Genomic DNA, 27,930 nt, shown 5'->3' with positions numbered 1-27,930 from the left:
GCACTGTAGCAGGGATGGAAGGTGTGGGGCCAGATCCTTGCATCAGCTGTACTGGAGGAGAACATGGTCCCTGCTCTTGTTTCCAGGGTGAAGCTTGGGGTACTTGCGTAGGTGAAGACAACACATCTTTGCTGCAGCCAGAGGGTGACACAGACAGGACCAGTGTCCTGGGCCTTTGCACCTTACTCTGCCCCTTCTTTGCTCTTCCTTTCTTCAATAAGGAGTGATTTGCCATCTAACTCCTTCAGCCTCTCTTAGTACCATGAACACCTCTTCTCAGAAAACCCTTCAGCTCTTGTATTTGCATCCTCCTTTCCGGTCTGGTAACCACCATGCTGTCCCAATGACGAAGTAACATCCCACTGGCCTTCTTATAGCAGCCCTGATCAAGATTACACCAGGTGTAAAACGTTCCATACCAAGACTTTCCTGAATACTCACCCCCAACATTAGTTATGTTACAGTTTCACTAGAAGAAATATGTGTGCTTTTCAATAGCATAACAGGATGTTTCAGCCATAGGTTTAGTTAGTTCTTTCTGTCCTCTACAGAGGAAAATCAACATTGTGTAGTACAGAGGCAGGCACCAAATCTCTTTTCACTGTATGCACATTCACACTAATTGCTCTTTAAACAGGAAAATTGACACCTGGAAATCATCAGTCCTGGTAAATTATACAACACCTTTATTTCCAATTTCATTGTTCCTTTGCGATATAAAAGTCAAACTTCCACAGGCAGCTCTTCAGAACAACAACCTACATGATTTATACACAAACAGTTCCATACAGCATTAATAATGCACAGTACAAAATATACACTGCATGGATGAGATACAAACCGTGTCTCATGTCACGATTTAAACAAGTGCTAGTTACACAGAGTAGGGCTGACAGTTACGGTCCATAGGGATAGTTGTAGGAACTACCTTAAAGCACAGAAAAGACACAGTTCTGAAAACCTGCTCTTGTCTCATCCCCCATCCCTAACTCCTTGTTCAAGTCTGGGGGAAAGATGTGGTCCTTCTCCATATTCATAGAACAGTTCTGAATTCATCAAAAATGAAGCTAGGCACGTGGGCTTCAACAACCTGGAGTAAACAGGAAGGCACAGTTAGGTATTTTCTTCATTATTCATTGTATGCTCGAGTCACCCATTAACAAGCACATCTGATCTATGAACCAAGCACCAGTTCTGACCTGAATCATCGACGTACACCCTGTAGCCAATGGGATTATTCATATGGGGCATTAAAAATAAGTCACAGCAGTAGGCTGCCCAGGGAAGTGTTCACAAACAATCACCGTCCCTGGAAGTGTTCACAAACTGTGTAGATGAGGCCCCTCAGTGACATGGCTTAATGGTGGCCTTGGCAGTGCTGGGGTAACGGTTGGACTTGGTGATCTTAAAGGTCTTTTCCAACCTGGTTGATTCTGTGATCTTCAAATGTAGTCAAGTTGCATTGAGCCCTAAAATAAAGTCTCTCTACAAGACCAGACTTTCAGAACTTCCCTTGCATGTGAAAATAAGAAGGTGCCTGGGAAGCCATTGGCAGGAAGGGAAGGGGATCCAGGACTGGAGATGGTGGTTCACCAAAATTTAAGTTGCTATTTAGCTTTTTTTGCCCTGCATTCATAATACTGCTGTTTATTATTACTTACTTCTGCAACATCTCTGAACTTCTATTTTATTTCTTCCTTTCCCAAAAGCCCCCAGCAATGTACAGGCTCTCTGAGGACTAAATGGAACAGCCTCAAATGTGCACAAAATAGAAATCCTTTCATATTTTGTATCCTCTCTAGAAAATAGTTTTTCCATAATGATATAATACAGGAATAGTTACACAAAGTACATAAGTAACACAACTGTAGCTCCGAGAAGGTAAAAGAATTTGTTATGAGCCAGTCCTATCAGGCAACAGATTTTTCACCTCTATTTCCTTCTGGCAGTCTTTTATAGAACACCTGAAAGGGTCAGTACTGCTTGGGTAAAGTCAGCAAGTCCATTATTTTGGGTATATGCTTACAGATGATGCAGGTTCCAGAGCAGATACGTGTGATCAAACTGCTAGTACATAACCACAGCATAAACCAAGATCTAGCTCACCTGAACAGGTCTCCTGCTCACTGCTATATACAGGAGACACGGGTTTCTTACCTTCCTTGGTAGCTTGGTGTAGCGAATATAATCCTCCAGGAACATGAGGGCACCCACTACATCAGCAGGCATCTCTGGTATCTTCTGGCTAAAATTCAACCACCGTGAAGAGCAAACACTTACTAGCTGATCAGTTGTTTGGATAAAATTACATTACAAACTTGGATAAAATTACACTACAAACAACACCATCTCCATGAGGTACCACGTGATTCCATTACAGAAAGAAATAGTATTTTAATCTTGTATTTAGTCAAATATATTGTTGTTGTTATGTCAAATATACTCTGCTAGAAAAACATACTAAAAAGGCAGTGATAATACTACACAGAGGTGATCCTTAGGGAAAGAGTAAAACATGGATACCTTGTGCACTGCTCCATTGTTGAACGAATAAACTGACCGATGAGAGCCAGAAATTGTTCTGTGTATCTTGAGTGAAACTGTTTCAACAGGGTAAGGAGTCCCAGAACTAGAGGCAGCCAGTCAATCTGGTCAGCAGGCCGCTTGCACACCACTCCTGCATGCAAAAGCCACCCCAAAACAGCACATGTTTATAAAACAGAGCATATTCTTCATAGCAGAGGCTAAATTAGCTAATATCGTCCCCTAGGGTTTTCTTGCTGTACCTCCCCTTCTGCTTGCCCACACAGAAAACTTGAAAACTAATGTAACAACTGCATTCCTTCCATAGCAAATGGTTTAATGGTATTAACTAAGGCATAGGATGGGATGAAAAAGTCAGGAGTTCGGAGTCCACCTTCCTACTCCATTGTATTTGGCTACGATATTGTAATAAATCTGCCTGGACATAGAATCATAGAATGGTTTGGGTTGGAAAGGGCCTGAAGATGATCCCGTTCCAACCCCCCTGACATGGACAAGGACACCTCACACTAAACCATGTTACCCAGGGCTCTGTCCAACCTGGCCTTGAACACCACCAGGGATGGGGCATTTACCACTCCTTTGGGCAACCCATTCCGGTGCCTCACCACCCTCACAGTAAAGAACTTCCTCCTTAGATCTAACCTGAACTTCCCCTGTACTAGTTTGAACCCATTATCCCTTATCCTATTGCTAGAATTTCTGTGCAGATAATTTTACTATCTTCTCTACAGATGGTTTCACATCAGTTTTCACTAGATTTAGGCAAACAACAACTTATACAATACCTAAATTTCTGTGGTACTGAAGTTTCGGGAACTGGGAAATTAGAAAGAGGAAGTTGACAGTGGGAAAATACGGCAGACGTTTTGTTGTTATGTAGATCTGAGGGGAAAAGACAAAAGAGGAACACAGTTCTTCCAGGTATGGGTTTTTTTTTTCCTAAGTTAATAATAAAACAGAAAAAGCAAACTGTACTGAGCACTGGAATGTAAGACTGACCTTATTTAATGGATTGTGAATGCCAGCTGCTTCCAGATAGGCTGTGATTTCATACAAAAGAGTGTTGTCTTCTTTAGGATAAGGTAGTGATGGGTTCTGATAATGTGCTTCAATGTCAGCCAGTATTGCTCTAAAAGGAAAGCCAACTGATTATATTAAATACTTATTTAAATTATCATCGATAAACCCTACACAATGCCACATGTCATAGTAATGTAAAACCCTCAAGGACAAAACTTGTACATGGTTACAAGCAGGAGTAAACCACCTTTTTTGGAGCATCTTTTTACAAATGTCAGATTTGTTTCAAGATCAGCACCACACATCCCCACTGTTTGTTCTTCTCACACAAATCTGACCTCAAATCCAGGTAGAATTTAACAGATTACTTGAAAAGTTACTTATCTTTACTGCTTTTGTTGGGTTTGAATGCAAATACTCATCAACAAAAATCTGACTTCATTCAGACTCCACATTTTGCCATAATTTAGATTTTAAGGATTGCTGAATTGATAACAGTTACACCACAGTGATACATGCAGCTCTTCAGCACATTTGGCTTCTTACTTATTGAGATTCTCCAAAGCAGCAGCCAAATGCTTGGAGTCAAATCTGCAGGAATAGTTCAATTCATTGGTAATCTGGCGTCTCAAAATCTGCATCTGACCAACCTGTTGAATCAAGCAAACATAAAAAGGCTGAGGTGTTAGACTGAATGCAATGAAGGAAGAGTAAAATCAAACTAAGGAAAAGCTTAGTAACAATTTACAGTTAAACAGATTACACAAAGTACTCTCTGTAGCTAACACCCTTTGTAGGGCTGCCCAAAGCAGGGACATACACAGTGGTGGGAGTAACTTCCCTAGTTTGGTCACAGGGCCAGCAGTCAGAGCTGACAGACTCCAGTTGCAGAGTGTGGTCAAAGGAGAAGAGTAGTCACAGTGCTCAAGATTTACACAGAGTTCATGGTAGCAAATACAGACAGTGTGAGGGTACTGTAAAGGTAACAGGTACAAAACCTCAGTTACTTGCTTGTTTTCCATTGGTAAGTGAAAATGCTTGTACTCTTTTCCCCATCTCTCCCTAGACCTTAGGGTCAGCAATGGCAGGGATAAAAACCATCAGGCAGCCCTTCCCTTCTTTCCCTTACCTTTCCTCTTCAGTAACATATACAAATGTTCACAGTGCTCCGAAAAAAATTGGTTGCAAAATATCATTACAGAGAGATGATAAGAGACATGTTAATGGGATCAGGTAAAACCTACCTTCATTATGGAGTCTAAATATGCTGTCCAGATCTTCTGAGTTTTTGCAATTGCTGTGGAATAAACCTTGTTTGAATTTGCTGAGAAAAGAAAAAAGGGTGAGGCATTAAAAAGGATGAGAGAAATAAACACAAGTATACAAAGACAATGGCTTTCTTCTGTCTTAACCAGCAAGCACTTACCTATAATTCCTTTGAGAGGACTGACAGCATTCATAAGTGCTTTTAAGGTATCCTGTACTGTCCTGTCACGCAATATATTTCTCTGAAACATACTGAGGAAATTCTAAATAAAGGAAAGACAGAAGTAAAATCCTCACACATGTACGGTATCTCCATGGACAAAGAGTTGAGGAATTCCATAATTAGACTCTGTGCTTTTCTGAATCATGCTAATCACTGTTAGGACAATTCATGGATCCCCTTCGTCAATATGTTCACATAAAGGCATTGGGGAAAAGTCATTACATAGAATTGACACCCTATTTAGATCATATAATTATTTATATCACCCAAATGATCTAATTCCTTTTTTTGATATCTAGACAGAAAATAGAAGTTGTGCATACTTAAAAGTTGATCTCAGGTCAAAGTATACACCTCCAAAAGGCATTCCTTGCAATCCAGTGCTTGATGTAACACACAACCTGGTGTTACACAGCGGCATTTATTCAAGAGTACTGACTTTCATGATTATATCTGAAACTGAATTCTTACCTTCAAGTATATTCTTACCTTCATGCTTGAACACACATTTTCAAAATGCATTTGATTTCAACTTAGCATCTCAAACATGAACAGATATTTTTATTCCCCTAGAAGCTATTCAACAATAAAAGCATCATGACCTTGAGAAATCAAAGTTCAGAAATTACCTGCAGCTCCTTTACAATCATGAAACACAACAGCCTGTCCAAGCCATTGAGACCAAAGGTACCTAAAGTATCTTGGATCTCAGAGAAAAGACGACTACTGGTCACTTCCTGATGAGTTTTGATGTCATACCAAGTATTCATTTGGTCAATGTAACACGTGATTCTGAGGGAAAAATAAACAACTACTTCAGAACAATATCCTGCAGATAGTTCCTGTGCTAATCTGAGTAATATGTTATTCAGGCAGAGATTAGAAAGACTCTTTTCAGGTTAGATATGAGGAAAAAGCTCTTTACTTGTGAGGGTGGTGAGGCACTGGCACAGCTTGCCCAAAGAACTGGTGAATGCTCCATCCCTGGCAGTGTCCAAGGCCAGGCTGGACAGAGCCCTGGGTAACATGGTCTATGGTGAGGTGTCCGTGCCCATGGCAGGGGGTTGGAACTTGATGATCTTAAGATCCTTTCCAACATGAAACATTCTATGATTCTATGCCTCTAAGCATCTCAGGTGAAGTTTAGTTACTCCTCTCCCCACAGGGATTCTGTCACCCCTGTTTTCCCTATTTGTGTAACACAGTTTTCCTTCTTGGGCTAAAATCACAACTTTCCTAGACTAATATTTAAAATGTACAGGACTGGGCAGATTTAGTTTTAGGTAAAAGTGGTGATATGATAGCTAACAAAAAACTATTTGTTGCGTATTTTCTTGTTTGTATATGGTAGAATTGGAGCAATCCAATGCATGGTGCTGTAATACAAGCTTGTGGACATACAGTACTTACTTTGGGTCAGTGATCCTCAGGATTTCTCTACAAAGCCGACCAATAAATGTTACAGATTCATCCACAGGTGTGAATTTTGGTATTGGAATATGAGTAGACTGGTATATGCTTTGCCAGTCTTGAATCTGAAAAACAAGTTTTAATTTGCAGCGTTACCATTGCATGGTTTTAATTTGCTTAGAAACATTATTCCTTTTGTTTACATTGTAGAACAGTAGCTCAAATTACAGACAGCAAAACACTCTAAAAAACAAATCAAAAAGAATGAGCCTTATGACAAAGAGTGAGCAGAAAGCAGCTGTGGAGTTGTAGAGAACTACCTACATGCCTGGTGAGAACTGCATCTCTTCCCTTCTGCAGTAAGACTAGCCAACTTTTTGTTAGCCAAATTTAAGATCTGTTCACTTCACCACTTGTGAAGTAGAGCCAGCAACTACTGCAGTCTCTCCCATCTGCATTCTCATGGTTAACAACAGATTCAGAGATGACTACCATGATTCAGTAATGAGTTTTTACTCTTTTTACAAGGAGTCACATGGAAAAGATGAGGGGTAATGGGCACAAGTCACTCCTGGAGAAATTTTGACTTGACATAAGAGGAACATTTTTCACAATGTGAGCAACCAGCCATTGGAATAATCTCCACAGGGAAGTGGTGGATTTCCCAATACTGGTTAGGATTCAGTGGGGCAGGGTGCTGGGACACCCAGTCTAGGTCATGCTCTGCCTAGAAACGTTGGATCAGATGATCCCTGAGGTTCCTTCCAACCTGGTATTCAATGATTCCATATTATTCCCTGGTGGCAAGAGATACTAAAATATCCTGTTTAGGATACTTTGTTCTTCTTATGCATGACTAATGGAGTGGGGATGCTGAAATCATTCAGAAAAAAAGCTGGGGGCAGATGTTTTACACAGTAGTTAGCACATTTAGTTGAAGTCACAACAGTATAAACTGTGCACAATTGGGTATATAAGCTCCATCAGTCACAAACTTTAATATCCAAATATAAAGACATTTATCAACTTTTTACTTGTTCTTGTTTTCAACTAGCACCTTTGTTCTCAAGAAGTTATTGCACTCCTGTTCCACATTGTAGTTAATAATACGAGACACTTCCTCTTGCCAAATTTTCAAACCATATATGTTGACATAATCCTGGATATATTCAAACGAGCGATGGAACCCGTCCATTGTAGCTGCCATTTCTTTCAGCTTGGGCATAAGCTCACTTGGCTACAGATGGGAAAAACACCAAAAAAGATAAAAACAAAACTGTGAACAGGCAGAATACAAAGAAAATGTAAAAGGCTTCTAAATGTCTTTACAGAGCCACCTCTGGAGGATTTCACTACGCTCCAGCCAGAGCTGAAAAGCACTCAGAAATTTATCAAAGGTTGTTTGATATCTGAAATAATTCTTAGTATTTTTCCTTCCTGCTTTCAATGCTTATTTTAGGCTTCAGTGGTACTATTGATTCATCTATGAGACTCAAAGATTTGGACAGGATCAAAGCAAGGACTCGCACTCCTTATTTTACCATTGCCTTTCTGCATTTACCTGGCTTATACATATCACGTTTTATCATCATTCGTTACAACGACAGACCTGTGAACTCAGAATTGATAGGACACTTGGCAATGGTATGAAAATAAGTGTTTTGAATTCTGTCTATTCTTAGCAGCTTAAAACCTCATTTCAACATTAAGTAAGTCATTACGAGTAACCTTTAAAAAGTTCAAAAGTTGCAGGTTTTTTCAAGTAAGAATTATTTTCTAGAAACTAGTAGAAGAGGTCCCATCAAACCCAAGATGCATAAAATACAAAATCAAATCAAGCCGTTACCCACCTTGGCTCTGGGATTAAAGATAAGTCCCCTGTGAAGAGCTAGGGCTACCCGTTTTACCAGCTCCTTCCTTATTCCATCCTCTAGTAACTGTTTTGGGTCCACCTAAGTAGAGGAAACATTTTTTTCTTCAAGTCAGAAAGGTATAAAAACACATACAAAGGGTTTAGCTTGTACTGAGATATTTGGTGCTTACAGTGAACTGGAAAGCACTACAAACAGAAGTACTTTCCCATCAGCACTTGTCCAAAGAATAAATATTTAAATACTTCTAATGGACAGCAAATTTTGAACCTCAGCAGCAAATGTTTGTAGTTCCCATATTCGCCCTTGGCTCATAATCCACTGGGAATGCTGTACAATTATAAGAAGCCAGTATGCATTAAGAAGTGTGTATTTTTCAAGAATCCTTGCTCATGGTCCTGAAAGAGGTATCTTAATGTAGGAAAAGGAGTCTTTGCCAATGGAAGAAACAGGTCTTCAGAAAAGCCTTCCAGAAGGGAAAAAAAAGCAAAGATCATCCATTAAAGCTGATGAACCTATTTACAATGAGGATTGTGGGTTCTTAACTCTTAATACGGCTCCTACCCACATGCCAAGGTTGGCATCACTGAAAATTCATATGCAAACTGACTTTTTCTTGTCTTTTTAGCTTCCCTCAAGGTCTTAATGCGCTGAAGCATCTGTGCTAAAGTGCTGTCACCAAATGACTTTTTCCTACTTAAAATAATGGAACATTACCTTGATGATACCAACTAAAGTAGTTTTCATCATGAGGATACCTTCAGTGAAGATGGAAATGGCATGGGTTAGCTTGGCAACCTTTAAGAGAAAACACAAATACAAGTTATTGAAGTGAAGCGATAGATTCAAATATTTACTCTAAAAAGATGAAAGTTCCTTTCCAGGGGTAGCTTCCTATTTTAGATTAAATTTGCACTCATATAGTTTCAGTTTTTACACCTTGTTCTATACTTTGTTATAGTATAATTGACAGCACATGAAAAAATGCACAGCCAAAATGCTGATGAGCAAAAAGCTTTAACTGATCAAATTAACGTGCCTTCATCCTGTCTTCATGTTTGAAGGCAGCAAAGAGCTTAACCCTGCTGGCTTATTCAGTCTTAGACCTTCCCCTGGAACAAGCATTCCAGAAGCAGAGGGCTTCATTTCAGACTTGGGCTTTTAGGGTTCTCTCTCCTGAAAATATGTCCCAACATCTTTATGCTTATTTATAATTGCATTTGGTTTTCTTTCCCTTTTCTGCAAGATCAACATTTAAAACTTTCACAAATAAAAGAGCAGAAGTGGCTCATCTGTCCTCATGACACCTCAGGTATACTTACAGCAACACTAGTCATTTTTATTTCTTACTCAGTCAACAAATCCAAGTTCACTGTTGGAGTATAAGTCTGCAGAGCTGTACCTATTTAAACTTATGCTGAAGCTGGCCATCTATAAGGTATGCTTTATTGGAATTCCCTGTTTTAACTGCACCTCGTATCGTGGTCCAAGCTGAGCATAATCTCGCAGCTTGTCCTTATCCAGCCGAGTAGGCACTTCAATAATATCGTGAGTCTGAAGCTTTATAATTTTGAGAAGAGATGTAAACATGCTTTCTGGAATTATCTGGAGAACCTTTGTAAATGAGAGAAGAAACAGAGTCAGCACATTCTCATTAAAAAAAAATAATTAAAAATCATAGAATGCTTTGGGTTGGAACGGACCTTAAAGATCACCAAGTAACCTTTAATTAAGAAAAAGTAATTAGAGAACAAGAGAATTCTGCCTCTTCCAACACATACCTTTCTTACATAGGAAACCAACTCGCCAGAATAATACTGTGATACACTGAGAAGATCAGGGCTGTTTGCTTGATTGATGCGGAGAAGTGGCAAGTCAAGAGCAGAAGCAAGCTAGAAATAAAGGTAACATTTTAACTGCACGTGTCTGTTTTTCTAATGTAAATAACATGCTTGAATTCTCTTGCTCAGGCTCTTATCTGACAACTCAAAGTACTGGATTCTTCCTACAGAGCAAAGTTATATCAGGTTTGCCAATACATAAAAAAACAAAACCAGAAGAAAAAAAATTAAAAGACAAAAGGTCCAATGGTCTATAAGGCTAAATTCCTCTTATTACTATTTTGTCACTGTAATTTTACACCTTCCCTCAGGCTGTTTCCTATTCTTTTTTCTACAGAAAACTTTTCCAGATCTTCACCATGACAGACAAAGGGCATAGCCAACATAACTTCTGTAATTCCTTCAGCCTCCTCTGATACATATGCAGGGGATCCCATCCAATACTCCAGCAAATAACTCTAATAGGTAGAAGCTGGATGATGAGACTTACTTGTCCAACAACAGCAATATAACTGGTTGCATTAAAAAAAACCCATGTGTAACTTGGCTTAAGTTTCTTTAAAACTAACTTTGAGTTAATTTAATACAGTCTAAAAAATATGGATGTAGACAATGTTGCAAAAGGAAGTTTTGACTCTTTTATGACTTCACAGACTTAAGGCCTATGTAACAAATGCTTTGGTTGACCTGCAGTGCTCAGGTACATTAACTGTTGTTCACACTTACCTTTAGAAAAGTGGCTCTGAGTTTAGTTACCATAGATGGACTGACTCTTATGCTTTCCTGCATAATAGATGTAAAGCTGGGGTAGGAAACAAACAAAACAAATCAGTTTTCTTCCCTTGAAACTCTTATTTTCAGCTGTTAAATCATATGTCATCAGCACCAGTGTAATCTAGAAATGGCACAGAAGACCACTGAAGAATTTCACTAGTGGGGGATTTTGGTCTTTAGAGATATTGGTTAGAAAAACCTATATGATAAAGGGATAGGTGGGGCAAAGGAGAGGGCATCTGGAAGCATTAATAGCCAAGCAGCTCAGCAAAATCACACTTTCCTTGTTCGTTTTTGGTTGAAAGGGGAACTCCAGCATTTTGGAGAACACTTAACTAGACTAAAAGCTGGAGATAGAAGCTTAGAAAATTGTTATAGTTAGAACAGGACAGACAGTAAAAAGTTACAGTATCACTTAACCTGCAGCTAGCAACATGGCAAAGATGGCTGTTGGCATGTTCTTACTCAACTCCATGAGAGTTATACTCAACAACTCTTAGAACAAGGCTTCAAGACCATTATTAAACTGGACACTTTATAGTATTAATACTATTTATAGAGGTTATTTCCCACAAGTTTCACACATGATGACTGACTTGGAGGAAGAAGCTCCTGCTAAGATACCTGTCAATTAATTGCCAAGCATATGAAAGATCACCAACAATCTGCATGGTGATCAAGACCTCTTCTTTAATGTTGATAGTCCGGATCATCTGGTGGAGAAACCTGCGGGTGTCAGCCAGAAACTGGCAAACCTGCAGGTTAGCTTCCAGCTGGTGAAACTCTTGGACCTGTATTTAAAAAACAAACCCCATCCTTAAGTAAACTGACATGTTTCTTCCTGACGTTATTACAGTAAGACACTTAACAAATCCTGGCCTACTTTAGAGTGTGTTGAATAAGAAAGATCGCAAAGCTACTCGAGGAGGTGTACTGTGTAACACCATCCTGAGTATTCTTTTATATCCTGGAAGTAGAAGATCTGAACACAAAACAAATATGGACATTTTTATTTTGCCTTTCAAATTACCCTCTCTGGCTTCAAATGGATTTCTTTTCAGAAATTCTAACAAAAAGAGTAATGCTGCCAAATGTTCAATACTAAACTCATTTCTTTGAAATACCCTCCTGAGCCACAGCTCCAGGTATGATTTTCATGATATCTCTTATTTTACAATCACAAGGTATATAAGCAGGTGTTACAAAGATCTAAAGACTTACACAACTATTGAACTGCAGATCTGTAACTCATCTACTGGAAGTCAGTGCACGGGTACCAAATGCTATTTTTCAAAAGGCTGAGGTCATTTATGTCAAAATCTCTTTGCCATACCTCCTCCAATGCCTGTATTAGCTGCACAGTTTTTCTGCCTGCTGCAGTTGAATCATCATAGTTTAGAGACATTATTTGCTTGGAGATTTCTCTGAACCACGCCTGAAGATTTTCTGTATGAGAACAAATAAAGTGAATAAAATCTTTGCATATGTGATAAACCACAAAGACACAAAGGTTATTTTAAAAGTTTTCATCTTACTTTTACATTTCTAGTCTTTCAACATCCAGACTTGTAAAGCGGCAAACATTCAGGGAAGTTTTACATACAACATTAAAAAGAAACAACTACCAACATAAATGTGCATTATAAAATTTATACAGAGATAAAGCCCTTTCAATCATGAATTTGTGCTTTATGAACTGTATTTTAATAGAAATTACACCTGCTAAGGCAATTTACATGTTTAAGCTGTAAGTTTGCTAACATCAAAAAGGTAAAGGGAAATATTTCAGTAAGGTAATTCTGGTTTTATGTGGCAGCAAGTGACAAAATTGCCTGTATTCTAAGCTCTGTTGTTTGGGACTGATTGCAAAAATTGCCCTAATGTGGACACCCTCAGCAGTATTCCTGCTCAAATAAGAGCTATGTAGGTCAAATAAGAGCTATGTACAAGTCTCATTCTTAAACCAGGTCAAGGAAAACAAAAGAAAGTTCAAAAAGCAAAGCAAGAAATTTGGAAAGAAATACAGATTCAACACTTTTAAGTCACTGGAGAACACCACTCAGTGAAGTCAAGAAGTAAAAGAATGAGAGGGGAGATTAAATCACCCCTATATTTAATGTGTATGATCTTCACAGTCCTTTGTACATAGAACAGAGTAATGTGAACTCCATTAAACGCAGGAAAAGGAACTGGCATTTCATAGTCTTAGATAGTGTATCTAAACAAAGTACTAAAAACATTTCTAAAAACAGGGCCATCTAAAGATTAGGTACCTAAGTATTGTTGTGCATATGGGATGCATGCAGAAAACCTAATCAAGATGACATGTAAGACTCTTCTGGAGCAGCTGAGGAACATGAAATTTTTTTCTTATTATCAGTATTAGCCTCGTATACTTTCTTTTGGTATCAGCTTAGAAATAAACAAAGTTATTTCCTCCCCTCCCCCCCAGTTTAGTTTTTAATAGTTACCATTTTTCTCCACTCTAGTAAGAGGTTTAACTCCTGAGAAGACATCAGCAAGCTCAGTCATCCTTTCAGATCCCTCTTTTTTATAGTTCTCCCATTTTGTTTGTTTTTCTGACAGCATCTGCTTGAACATCTATTGCAAAAGGAAGAATTTGGTTTACAGAACTGGAAAGCAGGCATACTACAATACATGAAATATAAGTTCTGAAAACAGGTGGAACACACTTATGACGATTACTACGTAACTTCCAAGATCTTGCCAGAATATTAAATACCAAATTGAAACTATTAAGAAATGTAGCCAGTGTGATGGACATCCTGTCAGTGATGCCAGCTCTGCTTTTTATTATGAGGGTGCTGAGGCGCTGGCACAGGTTGCCCAGAGAAGCTGTGGCTGCCCCATCCCTGTCAGTGGTCAAGGCCAGGTTGGACAGGGCTTGGAGCAACCCAGTCTAGTGAAAGGTGTCTGTCCGTGGCAGGGGGGGTTAGAAGTGAATGATCTTTAAGCTCCCTTCCAACACAAACCTTTCTATGATTCTATGATGGACATTATCTGAATTTTAAAAAACAGTATGATGCAGATACTGTTGATTTTTAGCCACTTACAAAAATATCCATTAATGTTTTTAGCTTAGAGAGCCTAGAAAACTTAGGTCTAAGGCTGACTTATACTTCACATAGTCATCTCAGCCTAGGCAGAGAAACGTGAACTTAATCACACTCTTAATTCTACCAGGTTAGCACCAGAGTATCAATGTGGAATCTTTGAAATAGCAGAACTTCATACATAGATCTAAGAGTTTCCTTAGCAGCATATCCTTAACATACACAGGCTTCTGTCTGTTTTCAGGCTTCTGCCTGAAAAAGAGAGGTATGACAGGATAAAAGCTTCTGCAGAGTCCTCTACAGTTTTTATTATATCTGTTACCAGGATGTTCATACAGAATTCTGGGTAATAATGAAAACTGCCCATTACTGAGGAGACTGCAAAAGTCACTTCCATGCAACAGTCATTTGTAATCTTCTATAGAAAACTCACAAATAACATAAAGAATTATTATTGTGATTTGCAAGTGGACTGCTTAGTAAATGTACAACTGCTATTGAAGTCTTCAGCTCTGTTCTGCCACCCAGGGGAAAGCGCTGAAGAAGGCAGCAGCACAGTACCTCTTTCAAAATGAATTCAAACTGAGCTGTATCCAGAAGAAGCTGGAAGAGGATCCTGGGATTGTACCTTGAGTCTGTTAGAATTTGATCCTTTATCTGGCGGAGACGTTTGTTATTTGGATCACAAGCTGAAAATGGAAAGACAGCATTTCTTCACTGTTATGGAATTTGTTCAAGCTTTTTAATCTTTGTAAATAGACTCTTTTTATCAAAACTTGAAAGCATTTTGCTCTGATATATTAAGTCCCCACTTGTTCTTCATTTACATGGATCTTATGGCCTTTCCTTGTATGACCCTTCCTTAGAACAGGAAAGAATTAAGGTTTCCGTGGTTCTTCAGCCTTAAAACTCTTCTTCAGGTTTCTGCAAACTAAATGCGAATTTGTTCCGCCTGACACATGGAGGTGTAACAGAAGCCCTCTCACATACCAAGAAGCCTCAGAGATAGCACAGGCATTCAACCAACAATGTCTAAATAGGTAAGTTTATGAACCCAAACTCATCTGAGAGACATTACTCAGTTTCAGCTGAATTTCAGTTCAACAGAATAAAACACTTGGTTTTAAACTATTAATTATTAAGACATTAAGAAATTGGCTACTGCTTTCATTCTGATGCTACGTAAAACTTTCAGAATGATGCTTTAAGTGATAAGGCAGAGGAATATCTGATAAAGTTTCCAGATTTTTCCTATGGAGTATTATTTGACAGGATCATAACTTTTTATATCTGTGTCTGGCTCACAAGAATTCAGGCAATGAATGTGTGGTGGTGCAGCTAAAGGCTTTAGAAGACTGTAAGCAAAGCAAAAGAACAGCTCAATAATCCCCTGAAAACACTAGATGAAACTCTGCTGACTTCTACAGCAGCACACGCTGAACTTCCCTCGGGATCAACATGAAGTACCTCTAGAGCAGGATTGACAGCTCTGTAATGAAAGGTGTGCATAAAGCTTTACCTGTGTCTGCAGTGTGAAGCATAAGCCAGCGGATGGTGACATTGCAGTCCCGGAGGCAGTTCAGCAGCTTGGGAATATTGTCCAACACCAGCTCTTCTCTTAGACAGCCCTCTTTGAGAAACTGCTGTACCTGGGTGTGCACTCGCTCAGTGACTGCAGCGTACCTGCTTGCCTTCAAATATACAAAGCTCGCATCAATATAATCCTTGCCTTAATTGTGCAATGTCACTGTGGCTTCCCAGAGAACTTAAACGCACATAGATCCAGAAAGTGCTACAAAAATTATCATTACTACTAGTAGTAATAGGATGCAAGCTAAATTTTAAAACAAAGAGCCTAGGCAAGAAGCATGTTTCAAAAAAGCAATTTGTAAACTTCCTGTATTCCCTTATCTACTCTCTAGAAATTATTCCTAAAAAATTATTTTTTATTTATTTTTTTATTTTATTCCTAAAAAATGATTTTTTAGTATTTTATTGCCTAATCAGAAAGAACAACAACAGTCTGTTCCAGAATGGAAATTGTTATGAATTAAATGTCAGTTCTACTTAGTGAACTTCTCTCCTAAAGATGAAGGAAATATTTCCACTTGTATTCCCTAAGTTTGCTACACAATACATAGTACAGTTCTTCTAGTTAGACACTTCTGTGTGTTCTTTCCTGAGCACTCGGTCAGATTATAAGGAGGCATTTAGCTCTCATCAGTTATCCAATCTGCTGATTTGGTATACAATATTATTCAGATTTTTAAGCATGGAAATAATTATTTCCCATAAAAAGAACTGACTGCACTATACCATATAACATTCTGGTGTCACTGTTTTAAATCAGATCCTTTTTCCAGATTATTGTTTCATTTGGGATGCCCTATTTAAAACTGATGAGTGCCATGCTTAGTCAGCAGAAACGTGTCACTTCTAAAAACTGTTATCTATGAAAGACCAAACACTACAGTCAGCTTAAGACACTCCAGTACTGAACAACATGTTGATGAATGCTAACATCTATTTAGTCAAGTCAGAACCCAGAAACACTTAGGGGAAACAAACACTGCAAGAGGAAATGAAACAAGAAGTGCTGGAAAAACTAGATTTTGAAACATTGAAGTATCTTTCACTCAAAGTTAAAAATTACACACTCAAAGCATTATACATGAATGTAATGCAAATAGCTGTAGGCAATAAACAAAGAGCCATGCATTATCAGTGTCATATTAATATACTTGAGATGACCACACAGGTTGAATCTTGCTAAAAATACTTAACTCTGGTTTATATACCTGCTCTTTGACATTTGAAAGATCCAGCGTGTAGTTGAGGGCAGTTTTAGCAGCTTTGTAGGGTTCCCATGCTTCTGCTAGATTTACTGTGATTCCCATGTAAATGCTTATCACCTAAGATTGGAAGCAGAAAACAAGAAGTTGCATTTATATTAAGGAAAAGACATACTTTTCATTTAGCACTATAGGCAGAAAGCAGTATGCTCTGGGTATAAATATGAGGTACCTAAACTTTTTGGGTAGCTGTACTTTCTGCTCCACCACCTCTGGAAATCAAGGAGTAAAAATGCTTTGAAGCAAAAGGCACCCAGTTAATTAGAGGTTTGGCTCTGAAAACAAACTGATAGTTCTTTCACACTCACTATTTATGATCCTTGGCCTCTATTTTTCCTCCCCTTGAACTTATGACCTCTTTTTCATTTCTCTTATGCTATGCAGAAGATGGGGTGAAAGCAACTGGGGAAATGACTATGATGGGGGGGAAATAATCTGAAAGAATCCTACTCTGAAAATGCCCAAAGGTCCAAATTGAGATGTAATGTAATGCTTCTTTTCTGGTGAACACAAAGAGAAGGAAATTGTGATTTCATGCTATGATGTTTCAGGAGCAAAAAAAAAACTGATTTCAGACCATGAGCCCAAGTATGAATGTGATTAAAAATAAAGAATTGTGATTGATTTATATGTGTTTGTAAGATACTTGATTAAAAATTGAAGCCTTGGGTTTCTGAAAGATGAAGGATATACAGATCTGTGGCATTATAAGCTTTGTCACACTATTGCTCCAATATTCCTCCATTCAGGAATGCTCACTTCTAGAACAATGTCAGCTTTTGAGCTCTTTTGACAGAGTCAAAAAGGAAGCCAGTAAAGGCAAATGGGACACTGATCTGCTGAAAGGAGGTTCCCTCTCATATTGTTGAAGTGAAGCTCATTATTTCCTGTAGATGACAGTTCCTCAAAAGGCTACACTTCAACCGCTAACAATCATTTGAAACCAGCCTAAGAGTCAAGTATTCTGTACAATACAGCCAGCTCATCCATACCCCATCACAAGAAAGTAGGTGCTGTATTAAGGTAACAGTTTGTACTATGAAGTCAAGTGAGTAAAAATGCTGGAATAATAAAACATACACGATGTCAAGTTCTGCTTTCTAAATAAGCCTGCAGTATTTCAGAACTAAGGGACATTGTCTTCCCTCCTTTCTTCACTGTTCCACTTATGGTCCAGAAGAATATAATTTGAAACAGACAGAGATTAAAGAAACGATGAATTGATTTGTGTAAGTCTGATTCCCTGTGATACAGACTACATAGGGACTCTATTGTTAGATGCCAGCCTATTTCAGTAACAGTTTGTTGTGGTTTAAAACCAAGCTGCACAGCTTGTACACTCACTCCCCCCCCTTACTCCCCCAACTCCCAGAGGGTTGGGAAGGAGAATCCAAAGAATGAAGCCCCCACGGGTTGAGATAAGAACAGTTTAATAACTAAGGCATAACACAAATCACTACTGCTACTACTACTACAAATAATAATGATAAAACCAATAACAAGTGAAGAGAAAACAACATCTCACCAGCCACCGACCCATAACTCACCCCGCCCTGCCTGACTGAGCACCGACCAATACCTCCTCCATCCCCCCAGAGCTCCAGCCCTTCCGGGGCTCTCCCCGTTACATCCTGGGTATGATGTGCTATGGTATGGAATACCTCTTTGGCTAGCCTGGGTCAGGTGTCCTGTCTCCACCTTCCTCCCGGCCTCCCCTCCTTCCCTGGCAGAGCATGAGGCTCAGTCCTTGGACAAACCAAACATTTGAGCAGTAACTCAAAACATACTTGCTATCAACAACCGTTCCTAGCCTGAAAGTCAAACCATAGCACTGCACCAGCTACCAAGAAGGAGAAAAAAATGACTGCTGCTGCTGAACCCAGGACACAGTTTTTTGCAGGCTAGGGCCTCTGGAAATCCTACATCTCAATGCTGAAACAAACAGTTAATTCCATTTTGAACACTGCATCTGAAAAGATCTATAGAATTGCACAGAGTGACTGGTTTTGCTTCTAAAGTTATTTGGAGAATGGCACAGAACTAATCCTTACACAAGTTTTCAATAACATCAATGTGGGGGGATTTATTGGAGAGAAAGACTGTCATCCAGAGTGTCCTCTGATAAGCTGGTAGAATTCACCAGCAGAAATCCCATGAAGTCCAAGAATAATAAATACAAGTCCTGCACTTGGGACAAAACCAAACCCTTGCAACGGCACAATCTGGGAACTGGCCGTGTAAGGATTCTTCAGGAGAGGACCTAGGCACCCTGCTGGACAAACTTAACATGATCAGACGTGCAGTCCTCATTATCACAAAAAGCAATCAGACAGTAGGCTATGTCAGCACGACTGTTCTCAGCAGATTGAGGGAAGTGATTATATCCATCTAGTCAGCCCTCATAAGGTCCCATTTAGAGTCATGTGTTCAGATCTGGGCTCCTCAGTATGGGACAGACATGGACAAACTGGAATGAATCAAACAGAAGTCCACTAGGACACTTAGTTGGACCCACTGTCTAAGTAGAGGCTACAGGAGATTGGTTTGCTTAAGCTGGAAGAAAGATGACTATGGGACCTTACTCTGGTCTTCTACTACCTAGAGGGAACTTATGAACCAGACAGAGCCAGACCTATCTCAGAGGGGCAGAGAGAAAAGACAGGAGGGCACAGACACAATCTACAGCAAGGGAAATTCCAGTTGTAAAGAAGGAAGAAATTCTTCACCATGACAGTGACTAAGCACAGCCAGGTTGGACGAAGCCTTGCCTGGCATGCTTTAGTGTGAGGTATCCCTGCCCATGGCAGAGGGGTTGGAACTAGATGATCTTAAGGTCCTTTCCAACCCTAACTATTCTATGATTCTATGCCTATAATACTTTCCAGCCTTCATTTTTCTATGATTCATTTATCATGATGGTATCAGAGTGTAGTTTATTTAAGCATTTGAGAGGATAATCAGTACTTCCAAAAGATAGCCTTCTATGCTTACCCAGAAGGTTTGGCTCAGACCACTTCACTCTGCACAAAGTACAGTTTCCACACTGAAGAATCTATTCTAGTTCCAGGACATGATTATTTTCTATAATGTATACTGTAAAAATACGGTAAATTGTTCCTATTAAATTAAATCCAGAGAACAGATTTAAAAGAGAATTAATATTTACCCAATTATCTGGAAAGTATTTATCCACTATCTCTCTCATTTTTGCTTGCTGAGTGTGAAGAATAGAAGGGTCAAAATATAGTATCACATAGAGCATTGCAGCCTGAGTTGCCAGAGCAGTGCTGCGGTGTTCTGGTAATGGGTATGCTGAAACCTAGAAAAAGGGAACAAAACGAACCAGAACATATTATAATGCAACATAAACCACTTGAACATACTATGAGGTGCATCAAAAAGTATATAGATACTAGGAGGCAAGGAGGATACTATGTAAGCTGAACAACTGTCATAGTTAAGAACTGTGATATTAGTGCTCCTTTTTAAACAGATTGTCTACTAAGGGGTGATAAATCTCTTTGCAGTAACAAAAAGAACTGGAAACTCAGAAGGAATCAGTTATTAAGAGCAGCCAGTCATTTATGATTTAAAGACATTAAACAAAAAAAGGGTTTTTTTACTGCAAGGTTGGCCAAACACTGAAGCAGGCTGACCAGAAAGGTCATGCAGTCTGCATCTCTGGAGGTGCTCAAAACCCAACTGGATGCAGTCAGCTCTAGCTGACCCTGCTTAAGGCAGGAGGTTGGATGAGGTGATCTCAAAAAGTCCTTTCCAACCACTGTAATTCTCTGATTTTTATTCTTTTTTTGGATTTCACGGTTGAATAACTAACCTGAGAAGCCATTTTCCATTCATCTTTAGATTCTTCATTTATCTCACAGTATCTTACCTGGTTATAAATGTCATCTGACCGTAAGCGGCCAATAACCATGCTAATGAATGTTTCACTTATGGGCACCCTGCTGAAGTAACTCTCGGGGTAGTTTGGAGGTCTTTTAGCTCCAGGTTGGCTCGAGTATCCAGTGCTTCGGAGCAATTTACAGATATCATCTAAATTGGAATCAGCAGAGGAACGGGCTGCACTGTTTTACAAAAGAAAGGAACAAAAATTGAGCTGTAGGATGTAACCACTTCCTCCTCTCCCTCTCCTTGTAACCATGTCTTTCTTCCACGAAAATTATGAGACACTAAGGTGTGGGAGATTTGTGGTTGTTTACTCCATGAATATAATGCTCATCATACTATAAGAGGACACTAATAGATGTCCATACTGGAATCCCAGATAAGCACAGAAAACACAAACAGAAAAATGAACTTTACTCAGGAACAGAAACAAGTAGCTTTATATTCAGAAGAGTTTATACACCAAGAGGCATAAACAGTCAAAGGAGCATAGAACAGTATGTCCCCCTTTTTATACGTGTGAAAGGATTTGTGCTGATACCTTCTGAGACCTTGTCATGCAATGATGCTGGCAACCTCCCTTTGATTTGACTAATCAAGCTCTGTAACTACAAGTCTGATCTGTGACACGTTTATCAGCTAGATAGGACTTTTGACCAAAATTTGCTTGCAAGTTTGGGAACCTAAGATATTTTCATAGCTGATGCTTTAAAGGAAAGCATTAAAGCTTTAGCTGAATGTTTATTTGCCACTGGACACCAAACTTCTGTTGTGACGGAAGGAAAAATCTGTTGCTCCAGTTTTGCAGCCAGACCTGTAAGCAGAGCTAAAGCAAGCAGTTCTATTAATATTCAGAGAGATCTGCTGAGTTCTCAGTCTATCTGTATATAGTCATTCGAACAAAAATGTGCCGATATTTCCATTTACCTCAATTCCATGACCCAAGTAACTGATTATATTGCATGTTACATTCTTTCAGCCTTGAGGGCTTTTGCATACCAATATATGTTACCTGTATCTGTAGTAGGAAACCAACATTCGTTCTCTAACTTCTCCTTCAATCTTCTGATCAATGACTAGTAGCATGACTCCATATAAATAGAGTGCTTCACACTGGAAGAAGAAAGAAGGAACGAAGGATATCACAGAAACACAATTTTGTAGTAAAGACAAACATGTATTGGCAAACTAACCCAAAGTGAACTACATACATTAACGCAATATGAAAAATGGCTGTAGATTTTTAGTCTTTGTCCTCCTTAAAGTGAGTCATAGCATTTCCATGCATTTGGTAAGCTGAAATCTGTATAATTTGGCACTAAACTAGTTGGTTCATTTTCTACTATTACAGAAGGGTTCAATACTTACTAGAAGCTGTTTGCCATCTTCATTAAGGAGGACTGTTTCTAATGTTTGCTGGATGTAAATTCCTTCATTGAGGTCATCTAAATATCTAGGAATTATAACAAACAGTTGGTCATTGACTATTCTGCTCTCAACTCATGTGTCCTCACAGCTCAATTGGTCAATTTTCTCTGAAAGTCAGCAGTACATTAGACCATTTCCCTAGTACAAGCAGCACAGAGTTTTTTAGATAAACAGGCACTCTAGTATAAAATGAGAGGCTGGAACTCCCAGCTAGTCAACCAGTTGGCAAAAACCTCCTTCCATAACCTGACCACTTACGTGAAAGACGCTAGAGTATACTTTGTAACTTACAGCTAATATCTTCATAATCTTCTTATGGGTGAATAACAGCCTGAGAAGAGGGTACTGAAAGGCTTCTACTCCAAAATTTAGTAAAACTGTCTATTTTCAAGTTACCTCAAAAATATCTCCTGGAAATACCATCAACTGATCTCAATTGCAATTTGGAAAGCAGAGCTAGAAATAGAGTATGTTCATTGTGATTAACAGATTTTTTCCTATTAAAGAATATTCCAGTATCACTACTTAATAATAAATATTCTTAAACATTTAATTTTTTTAATTAACCTTATTATACAAGATCATTAACAAAGCCAATTCTTATGCTTAAGATTATTTGGAAATTTTTCTTAGAGTATTTAATGTACCTTCCACATTGTTTTTTACAAGTAAGAATAGCAAATTTGAGAATATGGCAACTCTAATGCAAAATTTAGGCTCAGGAAAATAAGGCCAATGAAAATAAAAGAAAAACAACCCTACCTGACATTCTGTTTTGCAAGATCACAAAAACCCCTTAGTTTAGTAATATGGAGTCTCCTTTTATTAAGGAATCTTCAAGACAATCTCCAATAAAGAAGAAAAACTAGCTCTTGCTTACAGTTGAGGAAATGAGGTAGCGAGGTGAAATGTTTACAAGTCATATTTTAAGCTGGTAAGCAACAGCAGGAGTAAAAGTTAATGTTCACTCCAGCAATCCAGGTTTCCAGTTGCAAGTGTATTGAGTCTCTAAGGAAAAAGCTTCTTATTATTAAGGCTAAATAGTAATTTAGTCTAAGAAAAGCCACATTTATTTAAGATACTGTACCTGTTTAAATCTACAATGTACTTATGTATACTCTGGAAAGCTAGATAAAATCTTGTCAAAATTTCAATGTTGTTTTCACGAAATTCTTCATCTAAATCCAGTAACTCAGGTTTGGCTTCCAGTTTGCCTTCACATATCTCAGGCCCCTAAGAAAAGAAATTCATCTTTAGATCCAATATTTGATTTTGACCTCTATTTGATTTCTCTTCAGTAGAACGGAGAATATATACAAACACTGGGCACCCAACAGCAGAATGAGCATTTCTTACTAAAACAAGGATCTGTAGTTTTCCAAGCTACTTTATGATTGAACAACAATTCTGCTTTTTTTACAGCCTGCGATGATTTTAAATGAGATCTATCCCATGTAAACAAATGGGAAAGAATAGTTAATGTTTTTAGTAAAGTCACAATATATCTGAAGCCACTGTGTGCTTTTTGCAGTGCAAACAATCTCCCTGCTGGATTTTTTTTCCTTTACACATTTGATCTGATTGATTTCCCAGATAGAAATTTTGGCCCACATTGAGGGCCACAAAGCTTAGTACCTTCCTATACATTTAACTGCTTAAAAGTATTAGACCTGTTTTTAACAGACTCTGGATCTTGCTTAGTGCTAGTCTTCCAAATTAACACAGAAACATGTTAATGTCATTAACAACTATGTGGGGGAAAAGGGGTTGGATGAAAAGCCTGACTTCCTTAACGCAATGGCACAAAGTTTTCTAACTATTTACCACTGTCAACATTTCTCCTACCCACCATTTGGTCTTACCGTTGCCACTGAAATGAAAACACTGCTAACATTTAATTGGAAATATTGTTAACATTTCATTGAAAATCTTGTTAATGTCATTCCACGGACCACTTACGACAGTATGAGATCATTGCTTAAAGGGATTTAGTCAACAAAAACTCCATAAAAATAGCTAAAGAGTTAAAATATCAAGGTTAACAACCAGCTGAAAAATTTTGTGTGGATCTAAACATGCTCTTCTGCTTCTTGTGCAAAATACCTACATAAAACAAAGGATAAAAACAGGCCCCACATTGCCTATTAAGTTCAAATGACAAAGTAAGTGGCCTGAATATTCAAAATCTCAAATCTCTCTTCATTAGGTAAGTCTAAGAATCATGAATACCAAAATGAATAATTTGCAATACAAATAGATGTAAATTCACTAAACTCTGCTTTAGAAGTATATAATTTAGGGCTTTTGGGGTGCTCACCCTGAAAAGCAGCAGCACTGTTGTGCTTCCTCAACATGTAAAAATCCTGCTATTTTAGGGATAAGTGTATTTCTCACCAATTATACCTATCTGCTTTTAAGTTTTTAAGTAATTTGCATAAGAAAAAAGAAGGCTTCTAACAAGCACTTCAATCTAATGTTATCTGGGAAATCTTTTGTGCTCTGAGTTTTCAGTGTCCAAGGCTCGCAGTCAGTGCTTGAAATTTACAACTCTTGACAAAATATCCCACAACCTCCCCACCACACACTTTACTATTGACATTTCTTGTATTGTACAATCCAGATAAAGTCAGCCTACATACTTCCTTGTATTCATGCTGGAGAATGACAGAGGGAAACAGGTACTGCAAGAAGCTTAATTTTGTTTGGGAAATAAGGGTTTCTCATGGACACTGCTCTTTGATTTATTTCTTTATTCAGCACAAGTGACAAGCCCAGTGAAGGAACAATCACAGCACTGTAAAACAGGGAAGCAGATTTCATGGCTGCAAAGAATAAGCTACAGATAACCAAAGGAAGATGGCATCCTGCCCATGGTACTGCTCCAAAAGAAAACAACCAACTGTACAGGCTCAGAGCTTGCTGGTGAAAGTATAAGTTAATATTTTTGCAGGAAACACCAATAATAAAAATAATACTGCCACCCCCCAGAATCCAATACTCAAGTTTTATACAATTGGTATTGACTTAAGTTCACAGGCTGGGTGACTAATCAAACATCTTGAAAGGTGCAGCTGGGACCACTCTTGAATGCACTTACAACTGCCACTCCCTTCTTGCCCTGATACTCTTAGTGTAGGTCCAGTTATACTTTTATTCTGCCTATGGCTCCAAGCACAGAACCTTCCCTAAGCTGTTCCGCTTACTGAAATGAGCAAAATAAGGCTGAGTAGGATCAGAAGGATATAAAATACAAGACAGCCCAGAAGCAGAATGTTAAGATGCAAGCATATCCCAATTGCTATCTTGCTTTGGTGAATTATTGGTAAATCTGAGCAAGTAGGAAGTTGTAATAGTCAGTTCTGAAGAATGCTTCTAATAAACACAATAGGAAGGAGTGGCTGTTTCATAACCTGAAGCATCCTCATGCAGGACACCAACGCTTTAAGGTCAAGTTTAGCAGTAAAAGGACTTACCTTAAAATAACTGAAATCAAATATGATATCCCCGTACTTCTGTTGATCAGCTTTGTCCTTTAGCCTGAAAACACCAGGAATAAATTCGGAAAGTCTGAGAAGTTCTGCAATGATGGCATTTCCACAGGAGACAATCCGAAGAATTGCCTGACCACAGAGATTGTTTTCAGCTAGAAAATCAACCATTGTGGAGCTGGACGTGACAGAGCAGCAGGAGTCCTGCAGTCGGAGTCTGATTGTTAGCCTTTAGGTTATCTGAAGAAGAAAGTCTGATGACAACACTAGCTGCGCCATTAATAACCTGTGAAAACAAACCCACACACATTCAGAGTGCTTATAGTTGCCACTGTGTGGCTACAACCAAAAGTGATTGTAATAGGCTTTAGCAACAAGGAAAACTTCTATAGCAAGTAGAAACCATACAGCTCCATTCTTTACTTATTGCTGAATAATATTGCTGGTCAGCTTCCATGCTGTGGTTGCATTTCTTTGTCAGTTTTATTTATTGACATGTTTCCTGCAAGATAGAGAGAACCACATTGCTAAAAAAAAAGCTTTTGTGTTTATCATAGAATGGTTGGAAAATATCTTAAAATAATCCAGTTCCAACCCCCCTGCATGGGCAGGGATGCCTCACCCTAGAGCATGTCACCCAAGGCTCTGTCTGACCTGGCCTTGAACACTGCCAGGGGTGGAGCATTCACAACTTCCTGGGGCAACCCATTTCTGTGCCTCACCACCCTTACAGTAAAGAATTTCCTCCTTCTATCCAATCTAAACTTCCCCTGTTTAAGTTTCAACTCGTTACCCTTTGTCCTGTCACTACAGTCCCTAATGAATAGTCCCTCACCAGCATCCCTGTAGGCCCCTTCAGATACTGGAAGGCTGCTATGAGGTCTCCATGCAGCCTTCTCTTCTCCAGGCTGAACAGCCCCAACCTTCTCAGCCTGTCTTCATAGAGGTGCTCCAACCAGATAATCCTTGTGGCCTACTCTGGATTTGCTCCAGCAGCTCCATAGGATTAGCTAGGCTGGAAAAGGCCTTTAAGATCAAGTCCAACCATTACCCCAGCACTGCCAAGACCACCACTAAGCCATGTCAGTGAGGGTCTCATCTACATGGTTTGTGAACGCTTCGAATGACAATGATTGTGCCACTGCCCTGGGCAGCCTGTTCCAATGCCTGAGCACCCCCTCTGGGAAGAAATTGTCCCTAATATCCAATCTAAACCACCCCTGGTGCAGCTTGAGGCCATTTCTTCTTCTCCTATCACTTGGTACTGGGAGAAGACACCAACCCCCTCACTACAACCTCCTCTCAGGCAGTTGTAGAGAGCGATAAGGTCCCCTCTGAGCCTTCTCTTCTCCAGACTGAACCCCCCTGGTCCCTCAGCCGTTCCCCACCCTTCACCAGCTCCATTGCCCTTCTCTGGCCTGGCTCTAGCACCTCAATGTCTCTCTTGCAGTGCGGGGCCCAGAACTGAACACAGGATTTGAGGTACAGCCTCACCAGTGCCCAGTACAGGGGGAAGATCACTGCCCTGGCTCTGCTGGCTATGTTATTACTGACACAGGCCTGGATGTTGTTGGCTTCTTGGCTGCCTGAGCACAAGCTGGCTCATGTTCAGCTCCATCAGCCCTCATCTCCAGGTCCTTTTCCACCAAGCAGCTTTCCAGCCACTCTTCCCCAAGCCTGTAGCATTGCACGGGGTTGCATGTCCTTATGCTGGGGACACCAGACCTACACACATTACTCCAAGTGAGAACATTTATTGGCAGTTACGATTTGGTTTGTTTTTTCACCGAACAACCCAGAGGACAGCGCTTCCCTCATCCCCAAACGGGAACCGGGGGTCGAGGTGCGGGACATCGCGCTGCCCCCAGCTACCTCCGCAGGCCCACGGGGGGGCTCCAGCCTCCGCAGGCTCTGAGGTACTCCCTCCGTGTCCCCAGGCCGTTGGAACGCTCCCGCCTCCCTCCCGCCGGCGCCCTCCCTGACGGTTTGAACCGTGCAACCGCCAGCACCCGTTCCCCCACCCGTCGCTCCGGCCGGCAGCGGCCTCCCGGCTCACCCTGCCCTGCCGTTGGTGCGGTAAGCAGCGGCATCGAGGGGGTGCTCAGCTCCGTCCGCACCCGCGGGGAGCAGCGGAACCGGGGAGGCGGCGGCGGCTCCCGGTGCTGCACGGCCGAGCCCGCCCATCACATGACGGCGCCGGCCTGTGGACAGGCGCAGGGTGATGAGGCGG

General features: G+C 39.7%; 1 protein-coding gene across 1 annotated transcript; it reads right to left on the bottom strand.

Annotated features, from left to right (window-relative positions):
• Positions 1–663: 663 nt before the first annotated feature.
• Positions 664–27,900, bottom strand: WASHC5 (WASH complex subunit 5). The gene is made up of 29 exons (XM_034074334.1): positions 27,757–27,900; positions 25,686–25,986; positions 23,300–23,445; positions 22,153–22,237; positions 21,797–21,897; positions 20,771–20,963; positions 20,045–20,197; positions 16,825–16,938; positions 15,546–15,717; positions 14,588–14,715; positions 13,424–13,553; positions 12,286–12,398; positions 11,577–11,743; positions 10,905–10,980; positions 10,119–10,229; positions 9,811–9,951; positions 9,055–9,135; positions 8,317–8,418; positions 7,524–7,703; positions 6,467–6,591; positions 5,686–5,848; positions 4,994–5,096; positions 4,812–4,891; positions 4,114–4,217; positions 3,547–3,676; positions 3,333–3,429; positions 2,524–2,677; positions 2,158–2,245; positions 664–1,090 (listed from the first exon to the last, which is right to left on the bottom strand). The coding sequence occupies exons 2-29, from the start codon at positions 25,869–25,871 to the stop codon at positions 1,034–1,036; spliced, it is 3,480 nt and encodes a 1,159-aa protein (XP_033930225.1). The 5' UTR covers positions 25,872–25,986; positions 27,757–27,900; the 3' UTR covers positions 664–1,033.
• Positions 27,901–27,930: the final 30 nt, after the last annotated feature.

This window comes from Melopsittacus undulatus, chromosome 1 (assembly GCF_012275295.1).
Source record: "Melopsittacus undulatus isolate bMelUnd1 chromosome 1, bMelUnd1.mat.Z, whole genome shotgun sequence".
Classification (NCBI taxonomy): domain Eukaryota; kingdom Metazoa; phylum Chordata; class Aves; order Psittaciformes; family Psittaculidae; genus Melopsittacus; species Melopsittacus undulatus.
The sequence above is the reverse complement of the archived record's forward strand: the minus strand, read 5'-3'. Positions and strand labels throughout refer to the sequence as shown.